This window comes from Papilio xuthus, unplaced genomic scaffold (assembly GCF_000836235.2).
Source record: "Papilio xuthus unplaced genomic scaffold, Pxut_1.1 DF825928.1, whole genome shotgun sequence".
NCBI classification, from domain to species: Eukaryota; Metazoa; Arthropoda; class Insecta; order Lepidoptera; family Papilionidae; genus Papilio; species Papilio xuthus.
The window spans coordinates 7,679,383-7,698,424 of NW_013532721.1; the positions used below are offsets into that span (position 1 = coordinate 7,679,383).

The 19,042-nt window shown below is 31.7% G+C and overlaps 2 protein-coding genes across 2 annotated transcripts in view; both read left to right on the forward strand.

The window, feature by feature from the left end:
- Baldspot (elongation of very long chain fatty acids protein baldspot) overlaps positions 1–15,851 on the forward strand; it is a 30,960-nt gene extending 15,109 nt beyond the window's left edge. The window contains exons 3-4 of the mRNA XM_013322412.1: positions 11,209–11,430; positions 12,679–15,851. Coding sequence (XP_013177866.1) covers positions 11,209–11,430; positions 12,679–13,045 — 589 coding nt within the window. The 3' untranslated portion in view covers positions 13,046–15,851. The remainder of the gene's footprint in view (positions 1–11,208; positions 11,431–12,678) is intronic.
- Positions 15,852–16,363: 512 nt separating this feature from the next.
- kri (uracil phosphoribosyltransferase krishah) lies at positions 16,364–18,196 on the forward strand. Its single transcript, XM_013322278.1, has 4 exons — positions 16,364–16,566; positions 17,040–17,232; positions 17,491–17,658; positions 17,817–18,196. The coding sequence occupies exons 1-4, from the start codon at positions 16,439–16,441 to the stop codon at positions 17,997–17,999; spliced, it is 672 nt and encodes a 223-aa protein (XP_013177732.1). The 5' UTR covers positions 16,364–16,438; the 3' UTR covers positions 18,000–18,196.
- The last annotated feature ends 846 nt before the right edge of the window (positions 18,197–19,042 follow it).

Consider the following 19,042-nt stretch of genomic DNA (forward strand, 5'->3'; position numbering starts at 1 on the left):
TAGAATATGCATGTTTTAAAAGTGACCTTACTTTATAAAAAGTGATCGTAGTATTGAATAAAAAAATCTGTCGTTTTGTTGCGCGTGTACAAACAAGCTTAGGCTTTGCGTGCCAAACAAAAAATACTTAATTCAAAGAAAAAAAAATTTTTGTAACTTTAAATATATGTGTATTTTCAAATAGTTTCATATCTAGGATGTTGTTGGCATATGGCCGAAGTAAGAGTCATTTTGTAATTACTATATATAACGAAAACAATAAAATTATGTAATTTATGTAAGAATAATAAAAATTGTTACGCTTTCTAAATGTAACTTGCGCAATATCATTTCTATTTAGTAGTCGTAGTGTGTTAAGCCAGATAATTTTGGATAATGATTATATGCTAAGTTTAAAATAATCTTACCACATCTTTGTCTTTTCTGTTAAGTTATTCAATAGGAGCCCGAAAATGTTGAAATCCAGGACTGCATGTCTAACAAAGTCCTAATCTTTTACACGTTGTCCTAAATCTGATACAAGTACTTTCAGGACACTTGTTTACTATGAAATTTATAATTGATATCTTTACAATTACGATAATTCAATATATATATTGAAATCGTCACGTTCGTCAAAATAGCAGTGATGTGCTATTAGACATGATCGTGGAACATCACGTATTGGTATGCGAGTCGCGTCCGAACCGCGCGTGTGTTGACGGTTATTATGCGCGCATCGTCGGGCGAAAGTTCATGCGATGCCTAGACGAATGAAGTGCAGGTGCCACAATCATTCACATTCGATACAAATGCAAAATATTTGTTTTTTACTTTCGTTGGTTTTTACCAAAAATGTCCTAAGAAATGGGATTATTACCACAATTGGCAATATAAAGGTATGGGAAGTTCAGCACAATTGTTGTAATAATACCATTTCATACTAACTTTACATTAGATGCAATTTTTTTTTCACTCATTGTTGTTTTTCTATTTAAGTAGATAGCTCTAGACAGACAAAAAAACATGAAAAAAAATCTGTAAACGAACATTGAAATATTGTGCTACGTAGTGTCTCGGGTCAAAAAGGCAAGGCTATTTTGTGTTATTTGTGACCCGCTTAATGGTTTTAGTTTAAAGCTTACCTTACTAAATGTAATTATAATCTCCTTAGAATGTTTAAAAAAATATATGTTGACCATTTTCTATAAAGATTCGTATAAATTTCAATTTAACCTTGGGACGTTTTTTTGTGCATTACCTTTTTGGACGATTACATCGTTGCGATCAATATTCTATAAAAAGAGGTGGCCTCGAACAAATCATAGTACATAGAATAAATACATAATCATCTGTGGAATATTCTTATGTATACATAATCATCTATTTGGTTTGTTAAAGTTATTTACGTGTTATTTATCCGTGTATTTTAATAGTTATGTAAGCACGGATAGTGATCTACAGGTAATTTAAACAGTTCTTTGTAATACGGAGATAAAATCTATACTTTTGGAGAAAGATTATAGTTAAAATAATCGTTCATAAGAATAAGCTACATAATTCGCAGTTATTTTAAGTTAAAGCCTAATTTATCTCTCACTTCCAATTAATTTAATGTCCGATTGAAATTCCTTTAATTTAAATGAAGTATGTAAAAAAAATAATTGAATGAAGGACAAGTTGACGAAGAATATCTGTAAGTGACAAGTATACTGAGAGGTAAATGACCGATTTAAAGGAACCGATAGCTCAGTCGTCAAGGTAGGTTCGCGGAATGGAATCCTGTTTTCAAAAGCAGTTTCACGAAAATACGAAAGTTATATACTGACTGTAGATGTTTGAACAATCGTGCAAGATTTTTATTTTATTACGACAAAGGCAATCAAGGTTTCCACTTGACATTACCTTAACCTTTTTTAATTTAAGAAATAAATTTCATAAAGGTATTGAAATAACGTTGTATTATAAATCTAAGTGTCATTTAAAATTAATGATGGCACTAAACAATGATTAGTTGAGCCCTTTATATCTTACTAATATTATTAATGTGAATGTTTGGATGGATATTTGTTTGAAGGTATGTCCGGAACAGCTGTATGCATATCGCTGAAATTTGGTATAGATGTAGAACATAGTCTTGAATAACACTTAGGCTTAATTAAGATTAATTATTAATTATTAATTAAGATTTGTTATTAATTCCACGCAGACAAAGTCGCGAGCAACAGCTAATTATAAAATAATTTATGAGGCTTTTTTTTGTAAAAAATAAACGTTTATGTTTATCAGGCATACATGTCGTGTATAAACTAGCGCGATTTTATGTCGTATGTAACGTGATATCGTTGCGTAAGTAGCGATATTGTTGATGTTGCCTTCAACTTGAATTAATCGTTCTTTTACTTGTTAATATATACATCGATAAATCTTAGGCCGGAGACACACTGTACGATATATTTTATATTTCATTAATATCTTCACTTTCATCTCATAATTTTTTCTTATGGCGCACCATTTTTATTGCCAAAAAACCTGTAAAGACATATTATTACAACTGTTTTTTTTTTAATAAAATGCGAGGACCATGATCGCTAAAAACATTTTACCTACCTTTTGGGGTATGCTAGCGGTCCATGTATGGTAGCCTAACTTGAACAAAATCTCAACTGTCATATCGAATGTCAAATATTAACTCTACACATGTTTATCTCATAATTATCATATTAGTTAGTCAGCATATATATGTAGAACTGATCCAGTTTACTGTGGTTATACTAATAACAAACGAGTTCTATGAATTTATTATTAAGTTTGTATGCTTAATAATTTGTTAATTTTAAGGCAAAATATAGTAACAAAATAGTGTGACAATACTAATTAAATGACGCTGTTCACGTATACATTCAAATGTTTTTTTCTTTACGCACAGTCATCAGTTACGTGTATATGTCCGCCTTGTGTACAATAGGCCAGCATCATTATTAGATATTTACATTTCACGAACATGCGTCACTTCGATCCATCAATAAACATGATGTGCGAACTTGCTGATATCGCTACTCTTCACATTACAATATTGTGTAAATAAAATGTTAGGTTTTATTTGATTTATTATTTTACAAATTTTTCTCTATATAATGCTGGTTACACATCTTTACTTTTAATTACACATTACTTAAAAAAAAACACTATTTAAAACCGAAGGTGTGTGGCTGGTTTAGAAGCTTGTATTGTGTTAAAAAATGTGACTGTAAGTTTCGGCTGTATTGACATATCGCACATTCAACTTGTAAAAACAGATTACTTATGTCAATACAAGTGGTCACGGTTAGTTGAAGCACAGAAAGGTGACAGCTATGCTCTAGAATTGTACTGCATATTTCTATTTTTTAATATATAATCTTACTTTAATTTCAATAAAGGCGCAATGCAATTACCAAATGTCATAATATGGATATAAAAGGCTATATTGGTACGCCCTTTATTCGTACACTTACACTCATTCATCATTCACTGCTACCACGTTACCTTCTCATTCGGCCCAATTACTGTTGTCCAATTTATACGTTCTGTGTTAATTCTTTAAAAAAAAAGAAGGTTGATAAAAGTTTTTAAAAATATTTAATTATGTTCCATTGTAAAAATGTTGTATGTATAATCAACTTTTACATATATAATAAATTCTTGTCGACACGCTAATAATAATGTAAAAATAATAATTAATTTACAAGTGTTAAATGCATGATAAAATATCAAGAAAACATACAATTACGACGTTGTATTTTACTCATTTACATAATACTTCATTTTTTTCTGTGTAATACTAAACTTTTTTACACGTATTTAGTTACATTGAAACGTCAGAAAAGGTTTGTTTTTCTTTCACCAGTTGTTTTGATGACGTAACTTATTTTTTAACCCTCCGTGTATTTGGTTACGTAAGCCTACAGTTGTAACGCTATAGACTGAATCCCAGTGGAACACAATATCTATATGAAAAATTATTTAATAAAAGCATTAATTTAATTACTCACATTTTTCAAGGTCAATCTTGTGTTTACTTTTTAATGATTAAGAAGTATGAAATTTCTGAAGACGAGCTGGCTGTTTTTTTTTTCATTTTAATTAAAAAAACTGTGAAATTTTTATCACAAAATACATCCAATGACTAGAACTAAAGTATATAAGTAAGTAACTATTCATTTAATCGAAATCGGCTTAAGACATAATGTGGAAATCACGTGCCAAAAGTTATCTAATCCAGTATACTGAAGCAGTTCTTGAATGAACTGACTGAATGGGTGGGATCGATAGCGGGGATAGGGGTAGGATGGGGGAAAGGGAGATGGCGCACTGGGCTACGAGCCAAATACAATTATCTGATAGAAAACGAAAACTTTGAAACTGTGTAATGTTGAAAAAATGATGGAAGTAAAAAACTTAATCCATATCATTTTTATGGCCTTTTATAAGGTCATATAATATAATTTTAGTTAAATTAATCGTGCATATCCACTGTTAAAACAACTGGTAGAACAATATTTTAATGTCTGTTTTTATCAAAAAATTAAGACTTGAGACTATATTTTTGTATAAGTTTATCGGTAGTAGAAATCTACGGTTATATTTATCAATTATATATTGTCTGTAATTTGGATTTACGTAAATCTTAATATAACGTTTTTGATTCACAGAAAAATAGCGTGGAGTGAAAATTTCGCACGGAACTTTTACAAGTAAAATTTAAAAATATGTTTATTCAATAAATTGTCGCTAAGTTGGTCGCAATTTGTGTCCACAATACACAGGACAGTTTTTGTAGTCGGTATTAGCTAGCGAATCGCGTAGTTTATAAAGAATTTCTCATTTTTAATATAAACCTTACTTATTTGTGAAGTACTAGTTGTCGTCCGCTGCTCCGTACGTGCGGATTTAAAACACCTACCAACAATACCTTCTCACAAACATACATTCGCATTTATAATATTAGTAGGACTACGTCAAATTAGTATGTTATTTACACAACCAAATCACTTCGGTCCAGTACTTTCGTATGCTGATACTAAAATGTTCTTGTGTTTATTTTTTAATTTAAAAAAAAAAAAACTTTTTAAAGGTGTATAATAATAGAAGTATTAATGTGAAATTACTGATTTTGTTTAATAACAAAAAATAACCTTTAGTTTATGATTATTTTTGTAAAAGCAATATTTGGTTAGCTGTTATTTTTTTTAAACAATTGTTGTGTCTAACTTTTGACATTAGTGGTTAAAAAAAATATGTACATTGTTATCTTTGGATACGTCAAATGTATATAAAATTAAAAATAGTAACGGCTGAAAAACAGCATAATTAGCATCTTTGGGTCACAACGTAAGTTAAACTAAGTCTCATTTAATTTTATAAGTAAAACGTGAAATATAGCGTGTTTTCTTGTTGTGTTTAGTTACAATGTGTATTTAGTCGACCTCATAACGTAAAACAAGTAACGAAGGTCTGAGCGATCATTGCCTCAGCCGATTGTTGACCTGAACTTAGTACAATGTTAATTAAATGCTATAAGGTCAAGTGCGACCACTCTTTCATTGTTGGCCGATTATAATAAAAAATTGTTGAACATTCGAATTTTATCTTAGTTACAAACTAAATAAGAACGACTAATACGTATGATTATCCTGTGACGGCACACATCGGTCCTTTTTAAGGGTGAGTGGTTTTACAGCTATGGAATCGAAAAAACAACAACAGACACGAGCATGTATGCGTAGATGTATGAATGTGGAAGTGACAATCAAACAAACAGTGTATCTTTGCTTATCCTTCTGGGTTAAACGCGTGAGTTGTGATATTGTCTATATGAATAATCTGTAGCATTTTTGATATAAATATAATTAAAATGTAGTAACAAATTACAAAATTAAATGTATTTCATATTTAAAATGTCTGGTACCAGTTTGCAATATCACAGTATATTGCACTTGACATGTTGGACCAGTGACAAACATTCGCGATCAATTCGTGACCAGTGATAGCCCACGGCCAAGTTCAAATGTTAGGTAATACTGAATGATTGCGTAACTTCTGTATCGCAACTTCCTAATATTTTAACATGTAAAAGTATTATGTCTACTCGAGCGTCGGTGCGTCAGGGGTTAAAGTACTAGACTTATAATCTGCAGGTACTGGGTTCGAATCCCGCCATGTACCAATGTGTTTTTTGATTTTCGATTTACATATGTATATTAATTTGACGTTCTTGCGGTGAAGGAAAACATCATAATGCAACCTGCACACATCTGCGTAAAAATACAAAGATGTTTATGAAGGCAACTAACCCGCACTGGGCCAGCGTGGTTGACTATGGCCTTGTCACCTTTAACTTAGGGTAGACTCCGAGCCTTGATGGGGACGTATAGTGAGCTGATGATATCTACCAACAACCAAACAATGGCAAAAATGTATAAGATTCTAACGCTTCACATATAACGCAATACATAAGAAAATCACTACACGGCATTGAGGCACATCACATAATAAAGGCATATGGCAATGTCACCGCAAACCCAGTCTAATAAATCATACGACAGATGTCATTTGCTGTATCATTATATTATTTTCCTTGTTTGAAGAAGGTAAGTATAGTAAGGCAGCCTTAAATAGCTTTTAATACTACCACTTTGATTCTTGGTATAATAATGTATACGTCAACCAATTTCAATAACGATTTAGAAAATTAAAACACATTTTACGAATCAAACGTGGTCTTTTGATAAATATGTAACCACTGCAATCATTTTTTTTGTTTTTTTCTTTTCATTTTCCTATGTTGTATTGTTTGTTGGTATTAAAAACCAATAGCGGTTAACTAATTTAATTTAGCTTTGTAAGGAGGAGGGCTTTGGACCCATTCGACCCCAATTTATTTTTATTACCTTTACTAAAATTTTAATATAACGTTGGCCACCATTTACAACTGACTTTAATGGAATTTCAATGCTTACATATTGAATTCTAACTTTATTGTAATATTATGTATAATTTTTCTATATGCTTAAAATTTTGGTGACCCAATAGTATTTTAAGCAAATATTAATTTTCTGAAAATAAACCAGATCGATTAAAACCTAACTTCTTCGACATTCCATCAAAATTTAGTCATTATTATTTCGGCAATGCAAATAACATTTTATCTAAGTGTAATTTTTGTGTAGTTTGTAACAGTACATGATAATGTGAACATGGAATTAAGATAAAAGATTCCCCCCATATATATACTGATGTAATCAAAATAAAATGCAATGATTGGTTAGTCAATGAAACCCCACAGTTACATTTCGGAAACAGTTGTACGTGAACTGACAACTGGGGCAAACAGCATCCAGTTTTCTCTTATTTTTTCTACATATGCTTACTTACGTAACGTCTTGTCACTCGTTAGTCACGCCTAGTTGTTGCTAGTGAGGCTGTGATAGATTATGTACTTCGTTTTGAGTATTTATTTTTGCATTTTTGGATTGATCTTTATCTATATGTTAACCAAAGTTAACTGTAGCTTTTAAATGAACCATTTTACCGAAGAATCTCCTTTTAAAATATATTGTTGTTTTTTTTTTGAAGGAGAATGATTGGGGACCTATGATGTTTTATATGTAGATTGGATAAGATCGTACACCTGTTATCCGGAAATAATGCGTAATGTTGATAACTTTTGCTCTCAATGCTACAACTTTTACATAACATAAACGTGTACCACTAACATACAAACCCACACAACTTCCTCAACTCAACAAACTAGCTATGCAGATGATGGAGGAAACTGACAAACTTCATGTTGTTTATCTAAATTAATACATTTTAATAGTCTTCCTGATATCTTAAGATTACAAATTCCTCAGTTTTTAAGTATGTAAGAAAAGATAAGTTGAGGTAGGCAGAGTTAATAGATTTTTCTATACAATTACGTGATAATAAGAATCATTCATGATTATTATAATTCTCGATCGAAATAAATTAAACAATTGTTTTATTGTTGGTGTTATCTAATTTTTTCAAGGATAATACAGACATATGATATCCAGAAATAGTGTCCCTTATGCATCAAAACCTCGACATATCGATATTTCGTCGCCTCAATTAAACTCGCTTTCGCTTTGGCATTCCGCGCTCGCGCAGATTTTCCAAGTTGCGCAATACGCTTTCTAACTTTGCTCGGTCACTCGGTCGCCGGGGAATCGTTCACGTAATTTTAGCCTTCGAACATAAAACGTCATATCTCATGCAAATATATGTAACTGACAAGTTTGTACGTTTGTACAATGATGATACTAAAAGCCGATGTTGGGGTAACCGTCTTTAAAAACAAAACGTGACAGAGAAAGACTTATAACAAAACCTAACGAAAATGTCTAATTTTAAAAGTTGACGTCATTTTATACATCATTCTTGTATCAAAAGAACTCACAAATAAAATTATGCCTTTGGCTTTATATATCTTTTTTAAAATTTGACCAGATGTCTTATATTTTTATGCTAATTCGCTGCCGAAGCTATAAAACTAGCCTCTTGTCATTGTTTATACAAAGTTAACGCAAATACAACTTGTTTAAATTATAATAGACTAGTTCAAATCTCGTTATGCCTATTACGTTTTCAAACCGGTATTTGAAATAAATATTGATTTACGTATGGAAAACTTATATTGATTTAAATGACAGGTTGTGACGTTTTCTGTATTAAAGCTATTAATTACACGTGGAAGAACCGGTGTACTGGCACAACACTAGCCTTACTAAAATGTCGACGTTTACGTCCCCTCACTAATCATTCTGACACTTGACTTTGCAACAAAAGCGCGCAATTCGCGCCAAAGGATTCTAACTAATAATGTCTAAAAATAGTAAGGGATTTTTAAATAGGAACTGTTAGTTTATAAAAATATATTACTAATGGATGTCCGTACTCCGTAGCCGTAATTTGGGTACGGAAGAATTTTTTTTAGGTTACTAATTTATTTATTGTATTTGTATAATAGTATAAAATTTCCGAATTGTTATTTCTATAAACAAAAAAAAAACCATTTCCACTGGTGCGACTATGCCATGCCATGCCATGAAAGAAGATAGCAATGGCTTGAGACGAGACATATAAGCAAATTAGGGTATCTTCTTTAAGAGGCTTTTCAATGACATTTTAAAATGCCTTCAGTACAAAACATTTCGTAGTAAAAAACTAATGTTGTTTGCGTGTCTGTATTAGTCAGATAATCACGCAAACTGTATTTGTCTTTTGGATGTTAATGCTTATATTATAATATACTGTTGGTAATTTGTCAAATCGCAGCAATTTCTGATATGAACCATACTTATTTACTTCTCTTTTATTCAAGTTATATAAGTCGTATAAAAACTGTGAAATAAACTTTAACGATAAAATCATTCTTATTATACGCTCATCGACCATAAAGACAATTTGTTCCGCCAAGTAATACAAATAATATTATGATACTAGCCTCGTGAGATATTGACTTAAAGATCTAAATTCAAGCAGATCGAATTGGTTATTCTAACTGGCCCTATATGGTGCCTGATCTTGTATCATGTTTATGATTCATCACTTGAACGTTGCAAAATTTCTATCTTTTTTTTTAATAAAACTATTAGATTGTCTTATGTTTAGATTCTCAATAGCCAAAACAATTTATAAACTTTCGACATTGCACAGATAAGGATGGCATGTTCGATGATAAATGGTAACAAAATTCATCCAGACTAAATCATATTTTAGTGATTGGTCGGTCTTGGTGATATTACTTCGTAGGTATGAGAAAGTTTTCAAAATCAGTTTAGTAGTTTTTGAGTTCCCGCAAATAACTTATTTAATTTATAGTCACATATCTAAGCTTTAAAGAAGATAGTAAACTGAACTGTTAGTTCCGTGTTAATACTATGAAAATACTGGTTTCCATAATAAGTTTTGGTTTTTTATGCTGTATTAAAAAAGATGGGTTTTGTTGAGGTCACATAATACTAATCACAAACAATTTATATATTATATAGTATATTATATACATTTATATATTAAGAGCATTATGTAAGACAATTCCTAATTATTCCATTACAAGGCATTTGGCTATTACCATCTTTTATCTAAACAGACGTAACCGAAATTTTCATATAAACTTCGGGCTGTTTCAAAGGAAAAGTTTAATAAAAGTTCGTTTGTTTTTTTAAGCATTTTTAGTCGGAAAGTTCTCGTCTCGAATAATGAGCGTATATTTAAACTTCCTCCTTGTTTTTGTATTATCAAGCGCTATACAAGTGACAATTTAGTTTTTTCCTTGCCATATGGATATTTAATATGTTTACTTTAACTTTTTTTTAAAACAAGGGATAATACGGAAGAGTTTTAATGCCATTTTACTTATTTTGGTTTGATTATTATAGATGAATATTATCTGTGATTTTAACTTCGTGCTAACATTCATGTACCTCATGTACTAAGCGGAAATATGCTTGTAATATCGTGTACTAATTAATTATAAATATTTCCTCATTATCGAAGTATTCAAAAATGATAATTTTATCGCTGACAACTATTAATGAGTTTATTAAATAACTGCTTCGTAGTAAACTTCCACTTAAATTTTTCTCGATATATCAAGGTCGGTTACTTCGTGTACTTTACATCTGTTTGTATCGTTTCTTTTCCCTTGCTCACTATTATAGCATTATACAAATTGTAAAGTACACTATTCAACATAAATAGTATAATATGACACGCAAACGCCGATCGTGTAGGTTTTGCACGTTTATGACTTAGATAACACGCGTTATGTATAGAAAAGTTAAATCTTTATAATTCGATTGGCATTCTGTACAAGTTCTAAACACGGGACAAAAAAACATTTAAAATTAATATCAGTAACATTCAATTTGTAAAAGGTGATCGTTCGTCTGGTGGATAAAGAAAGTCTTTTCCTATCTCTATTTTTATCAAATTTATTTTATATACTCCCCCTAAAAACTGACATTGGATTTATATTTTTAGACGATTGCTAATACGAATAACTATAAATTGGTAGAGTAGGGATTCGAAACATCATCATCAGCCTTTCTCTGTCCATCGCTGAACATACACCTTCCCCAATGCCGTCCTCCGCCTTTCCTACATAACGACTTCGACAAGAGATTCGAACATTAAGAAATAATTATTTTATTTTATCCATTGCAGCTTCATCGAGCAGGACAAGGTGTCTGGTTTCTGGACGACGATGTTCGTGCTGTCGAAAGTGCCGGAGCTGGGTGATACAGTGCTGATCGTGTTACGTAAGAAGCCGCTCATCTTCTTGCACTGGTACCACCACATCACCGTCCTGCTATACACCTGGTTCTCCTTCACTGAGTACACCTCATCCGCGCGCTGGTTCGTCGTTATGAACTACTGTGTGCATAGGTGAGTTACTTTTATCCTATTTTATGTAACATCATACTCTTAATTAGAAGCTTGTATTAATCTACTATTACTTTATAGGTTTTCCAAGTTTTTATCATCAATCATCATGTCTTGATGCTATGCGCAGTTTATAAAATAATAAAAAGCAAACCAAAATCCGTTGCGGCCTTACATTTTGGTCCGGCGCGGGCCAATGGACATGTACCTTTTATAATTTTAAACATACGAAGGTTTTGTTCTAACGTCCTCGCATTTAATTACGTGTTAGTACAGTTAAACGCGACGATTAAAAAAAAATGTAGCGTAGCAAGTATAATTTAATGTAACATTGTAAGTAAAGAGTAAGCTAATTGATAACAATTATCTGCTTACATCGAGAAATTGACAGTATTATGGCGATTATTTAATTTCGCGGAACAAAGAAACTAATAACGATCGTAAACAATTTGAATTATAAATGTTTAGTTTTTTTCATTCATCACTACAATGTTATAAAATCAACATTTGCGGCAATACGCGAACACTTAGACTATATGATTGTACCACGTGGGGAGTGAGTCTATAATTATATTTAGACCAATTTGTAGGCGCATCTCCAACGATAGAAATAGCTTTTGCAAGTTTTGCCTTGAAATTGTTACAATACAGTTTAAATCATTCCTTAAAACTAGTATTTCCTAGATTCTGATGATTTTATTATTAAAACAATATTTTAGATTACACATCGATGCATTTATTTGTTGAAAACATGTTTTTATAATTTAATATTCATTCATTATAAAGTCTATTAAAATTTTTAATTGAGCTCTAAACATGTATGTTATAAGTAAAGGATAGTTTATAATAACAGTATTTGTTGTCAGTTTTCCTGTAATAAAAACGATTAATTGTGGTAATAATATTCCTTAAGTTAAACATATAATTAACCTATAAGAGTAGTAATAATATAATAAATGGAAATTAATTTAGCACGCGGTTACAAGTTGTGAATCATTAGAACCACCGCACAGTTTCTCGATGACAAATACTTCGCTTTACTAGTGTAAAATTGACTGAATCTCAACATAATTTTGATGTTAAATTTATTATTAATATAATTTCTGAAGCTCTCCATTTAAAATTAATAGACTAATCAATAAATAGATTTAATTTCATGTTATATCGAATTAAGTTTTTATCCATAAATATCCTCTTTTGTAATTTAGAAATAAATTATAAATATCTAACAGTAATTATTTTATTTTCCAGTGTTATGTACTCATACTACGCACTCGTCAGTATGGGAAAATACCCACCGCGGATGCTGGCTATGACTATCACGTTCCTGCAGCTGTCCCAGATGATAGTCGGCTGCGCCATCAACATCTGGGCTCACAACTACCTCGCCACCGCGCCCCCGCACTCCTGCCACATCAGTCAGATCAACATCAAGCTATCTATGGCCATGTACTTCTCATACTTTGTCCTATTCGCACATTTCTTCTATAAAGCATACCTCGCACCGAAGCGAGGCAAGAAAGCCAAAATCGAACCCATCCCCGAACCTATCAAGGAAACCACTAAGATCGAGTACAACGGCTATCCCAGACAGAGACAGAACGGCGTCGTCCACTAGTCTTGTGATATTTTATAGTTTTAGTGATGCGTCTCGTGGGAGTAACGCTTGGGCCATGCGTTCTTATGCGATTAAAGGTGCGAAGATTTTTCCACAGTTGAGAAACTCAATCTTTACTTTAAAATCGATGACATTTGATGCAAGTCGTTTAATAATTTGATGTCGCCGAATCTAAAAGATACTTACAAATGTAAAAGGTCAAAATACTATTATGAATTTACTTAGTTGGCTAGAAACTAATGTGTTTTAATATTCAAGCTAATTTTAGCAACTTCGTTATGCAATAACTTCCTTTTATCGAATCCTCATAAAAAAATTTGAATTGTGAGATTTTTCAAAAATATGATGTTATACATAGGTTATAAAATAATGAAAAATTTAAAAATAGCTTAAATAGTAGCAATTACAAAAAAGTGATTTTAAAGTAAGAACAAAAATGTACCCGGTATATCCCGGTCGCTGCAAGCAGTGAGGGCGGGGACACACTTCGCGCGTTACATTCCATGCACCATCACTTCCGCTCGGTGTGGCCCGAGCTTTAGTTCCGCGACATGTCGCAGAGAATATGACGCTTTAGAGCGCTGAATACAGCTGGCACGTAGGTTACATATTTGACTTTATTAAAAAAGAAAGTTAATTTTAACCTCCTTGCTTTAGTGTGATAAAATTAAGGTACAAATTAGTGTAGTTGAATTCTACATTTCAGTGTTTTCGTTTAAACAAAACTTTGTTTTTTTAGGAATAAATTGCGGGTGATTTTTGCTCTTATATAAAATTTTATTAGTATAATTATATTAAAATGTATTCATATTTTTTAATTTATACATAGAAGAGTAACCTAAGTGCCAGCTAAATCATCTTAGTTATCGTATAATGTATTTATTACTTAAATAAAAGGAAGAGTGATTTTTAAAATAATTTATTTGTAAAGTAATAGTTTATATCGACCTGTACAGAACGCAAAGTTGATGACATTCGCTTGTCGCGGCAACACCGCATTGTTATAAGAGAGGTCTCTGACGTCATAAACAAATATATAAGCAAGTATATAAGCAATAATGTACTCACCAATGATGGTGTGGACAGGCCTTTCCTTGAATGTTTCTTATCCTTTACGGCGCTTGTAAGACAAGCGCAAATATTGTCATTTTCTTTAACGAAATAAGCTTTTTCATATGGATAACGTACAAAATGGTATTACAGTTCGATAGACTTTTCTGGCCCGATAATGAAAAGTGATACTAATGTAGCCGTCTTGTCATTTTCTATTTCTAAATTGGAATAACTTCTGTCAGAACTAGCTTCTGTTATCGGGCCAAATAAGTGTTTGTGACTGTAGGTCGTAATGGACAAACTTCTGTCAGAATGGACTTCGATAATGTCAACTTTTTAGTACAAATCTAAATGCAAAATGTGTTAAAATAGTAGACATAAAATTATGATTGTCAAAAAAGCCAATTGGTTAATTAGGACCTTTTTAGAATAAAACTGCTCATTTTTGTAATGAAAACTTTTGATTTTGTCTTTAAAATTAATATTAGTTTGTTAACTAAACACACTAACATGTTAGTAACCTAAAAATTATAAACATTTTTATATGTAAGCATTCTAGTGAATTTATTTTCGTGTTCCATTTTTAAATGCAAATTATATAAGGGTTCAAAATATTGTTAAGTTTGTTAACGCCATAAATAGAAGTACACAAAGCCTCTGAATAAAATATTAAAATATGTAAATAAAGTTGTAATAGTAAAATTAATTATCACGTGGTTAATTCGAATAACAATTTTTAGATTGTATAGAATATTGTTCCGTTACAAAACAGATATTGATTCACGTGTCAGTGACATAGGCAGAATTTAGTATAGATTTAGGACAGGTCAATTTTATCTAGATCATAGAGAAGTTGAAAGTTTTTAGATAGTTTGAGCGTAAGCCGCTACCTTTATTTGATTTCAGGTTTGGTATTTAATTTAAAATCATTATAATTTCATGGACATTAATCAGGGGTTGGGAAGTCATCCGTTCTTAAAGTCACCAAGTTGTTTGTGATGTGGACTGGCTAGTTATTGCATACGTCGTAAAAGACGGACATGTTTCGACAATTTTATACGAATTATCGTAGTATTTTACGCTCTAATTTATTTCATTTTTGTTAATATTTTACACGACACGTATATGTAAATAATGATGATTCCACTTTATTTGATTTTGATGTTTTGTTTTTGATAAATTTTAAGCCGTGTTTTGAAAACGGGCTGTGTTTATTTTCCGACTGGAATTTATTGATCCATTTCTATTAAGTTTTCGCTTATCGCTTTGCCGCTGTTGTTCACATAGCGTTACTCGAGTTGTTTACTAGACTTATAGGCTGTTGCGTATTTATATAACAACTCGAATACTCCTCGTAGAGTCATTAAGATCCTTTGTAAACGATTTTGTTTAATTTTAATATTAAATCATACCACGAAGGGCATTGTTTATATGGAAAGGGATTATTCGTAATATATAAAACATATACAGAACAAATAACATCGCAGTCATCATAGCATTTATTTATTATTTACATGGTCGAGCTCTCGCATTTATAAGAAACTGTTGTTATCAGCCTAGGAAAGAATTAGCGGTCACAGTTCCAAATGGAAAGGTATATTTTGAATAATATATTTTTGTGATGGATGTTTTGAGGTTACACGGATACGCTGGAGCGACGGTCGCTCCCGGGGTGACTGTAACTTGAGATGTGGAATTATTCTTGCATTCATTGATTTGTATTTTCTGGGCAAATAAAGCGTTACGCATTATATTTCATTGTTTTATTTACTTGTTTAAGTCCTAATTGAGATGAAAATCATAGAAGAATTATCGTATACGGAAATATTCACAGTCTACTCAATTACATGCTACGTCATATATCACTGAAATATTGACGTACTGCACCAGGCACTACACTAAATGAACATGTGATAAGTACCGTACAGTAATAATGAATAAATATGCACTTGACCACGATCCCATCTGATGTTAAGCGGTGATAGTATGGGGAAGGTTGCAAGAAACAGGTGAGAGCAATCTTCATAGCCATTTGAACTTGTCGACCTTCAGTTGCGAATAAACGTTTAGACCTAAACATTTGTTGTCACTGTTCTCGTCTGCAGTTTAGGAAGTATAAAATTAATTAAAATAATTCAAACTGTTAATTGAATATATTATTATTTTATATCAATTAAAACAAAACCTTTTATAGAAAAATACTATTTGGAAATTTTATATACGAATTCCGAACGAAACGTAAAACAGCTGGTTGTTTTGATTTGACATTGACAATATTTGACGTCTTGCTTCGAGTTTCCTATTTTTCCAATTCACGTTTTTAGTACATTTTTTTCGAAAATGGAGTTGATTGACACTGATATCAGACCATGGAGTGCCGAGGAAGTAAAAGAACAGTTCGGAGACAGCCTGAGTCTCCTTCCTTCCAACGACAACATCAAAGAACTGCAAACTATCTTGAGGGATAAGTAAGTGAGGTTATAATCGATGAGATTACTTTGTTTATTATATTTTATTAATGTTATGTTCCTTATCTTACGGACGTAATAAGTCGTACGATTTATACATATCAATCAATATAACATGTATGTAAGATACGATTTACGTAGCTTAAGTTATTGCACTTGTATAAACTTCGACTGTTTATTATCACAATAATAATAACGATTTTCTTAAAATTTTTGAAACATAATTTCATACAAATTAAGGTCCTCATAATTTATAAAAATTAAGGTCCTACAGTACGAAAAAGTAAAATACAATGTAGGTGAATGACAAATTATTTTACTTTACTTCAAGGTGAATGTCATTTTTTCTGGTGTTTTAAAATGCTATTGTTTGCTTAACAAACAAATTATCCGTAAAATAAACAGATAATTCTACATGTTAGTGTTACATATCCTGATTACTTTTGCTAATTTATTTTGTATTAATTTCACAGAAACACAACACGAAGTGATTTCAAGTTCTATGCTGACCGTCTAATTCGTCTTGTTATTGAGGAAAGTTTAAACAACTTGCCCTTCACTGATTGCGAAGTGGTCACTCCAACAGGTGCACTTTACAAAGGACTTAAATATGGTGCAGGAAACTGCGGAGTATCTATAGTGAGATCCGGGGAGGCCATGGAACAAGTAAGTTTCAATGTGTATTAATAATTTTGTATGCATATCAGATGAAGCAAAAGATATTCTAGCTAACTTTTTAAAATGTATTTACCAAATATTGCACTATGTTGAGGTTGCAACTAATTTTAATAGGTTTCAATAATACCTGAATAAACCAAGGTTGTGTTAATGTTCATATAATCCAGGTTAACATTAAATTTTTTCCAGAGAACATTTTCTGCTTATTGAGTTGGTGGCACTCAACCCGTTACTTCTATTTTCCAGGGTCTACGGGACTGTTGCCGATCAATTCGCATTGGTAAGATCCTTGTAGAGAGTGACACAGACACGCATGAGGCGCACGTCGTGTACGCCAAGTTCCCGGAGGACATTGCACGTCGACAGGTTCTTCTCATGTATCCCATCATGTCTACTGGCAACACTGTCAAACAGGTTTGTAAATGTTTCTTTCTAGCTTTAAATTGATCTAGCTTTTGTATAGCCTAACCTTTCTATATATTGTTCCTAAAAACCATTCAGTACACATCGGAGCCACAGACATGCCTGCCTAGTTTTTATATAGTATGTTAAAATAGTATTTATATTTACAGGCAGTAAACGTTTTAACACAACACGGTGTTAAAGAAGAACGTATTATCCTCTCGAATCTGTTCTGCACTCCGGCGGCCGCGCAAGCAGTCGTGGAATACGTACCCCGTCTAAAGATCCTCACCTCCGAGCTGCATCCTGTAGCACCCAACCACTTTGGGCAGAAGTATTTTGGTACCGACTGATATGAGGATGATAGTTCCTAGTTTGGACATGTTCGAAGATTTTATTTGACATGGTATGTTACTTCTAACATTGAAGAATATGAGAGATATAATATTGATGCAATTTGTTTATGTATGTTTTCTTGGATATACAGTATGTTCTTCAAATTTGTAGATATTTATACCTATAGGTAAGAGACAATTCTATAGTTATATAACTTTTCAGTTAAAAAAAACTATATATACTTATGTAGATAATGTAATATTTTTTAATAATTTATCTCTCTATCGAACATGTTCAAATAATATTATAAATGTGTTCTCAGTTATTTTTAATTAATATAAGATTAAATATGTATTTAAGTTTGCTAAATTTAGGAATATTAGTTACCATGCCCTAGTTTCAGTAGCATTATTATGAAAATGATAACAATTCTAAATGTATTCAAACTTTCGTGAGACATTATACTAAACTGATATATAAACAGATATATAAACGCTCAGTGAGCTGAGGGCCGCGTCCGCGAAATAATACCAGTACCACTCATCCTGATGATGGGCCCCCGATGGGATCGAAACTAGTCGGTGCCGCCACCGGACAAATATACGTGAGTGTTTATAAATCAGTTTAATTCTAAATGTACAGTTATCGTTTTAATTTTGCGAAATGTCAACTGAACTTGTAGTATGTAAATAACTGTCAAAATTAATTCAAATGATTTTTTGAAAGAGAAGGCAACATAATCGATTTTAGGGAAGACCAAAGAAAAAATATTGCCATTTAAAAAAAATCTTTTGCTTCATAAGATAAACTTTGCCTTAGTTAAGGAAGCATTATTTGCTCTTGGCTTTTTTTTAGCAAGTGTACTTATAATGGCGACGAATTGTGAACATTTTTATTTGTAGTATATATAACGATGTCTTTAAAATCAAAATATTTTTAAAGAGTAAAAAGTTGCCACAGATTAGATATGATATTTATTAGGTCGTGATGTAGGTGATCTTTTGCTTGTTAGAAACAAAATGACACATTTAAAGTTTATAAATACATAGTGTATTTATTT

What these genes read in the sequence shown, in the direction of transcription:
- kri (XM_013322278.1), top strand. Translation starts at nt 16,439, where the DNA reads ATGGAGTTGATTGACACTGATATCAGACCATGGAGTGCCGAGGAAGTA. An exon ending in CCGGGGAGGCCATGGAACAA is followed by an intron (nt 17,233 to 17,490) that starts GTAAGTTTCAAT and finishes TCTATTTTCCAG; the next exon opens with GGTCTACGGGACTGTTGCCG. An exon ending in CTGGCAACACTGTCAAACAG is followed by an intron (nt 17,659 to 17,816) that starts GTTTGTAAATGT and finishes TTATATTTACAG; the next exon opens with GCAGTAAACGTTTTAACACA.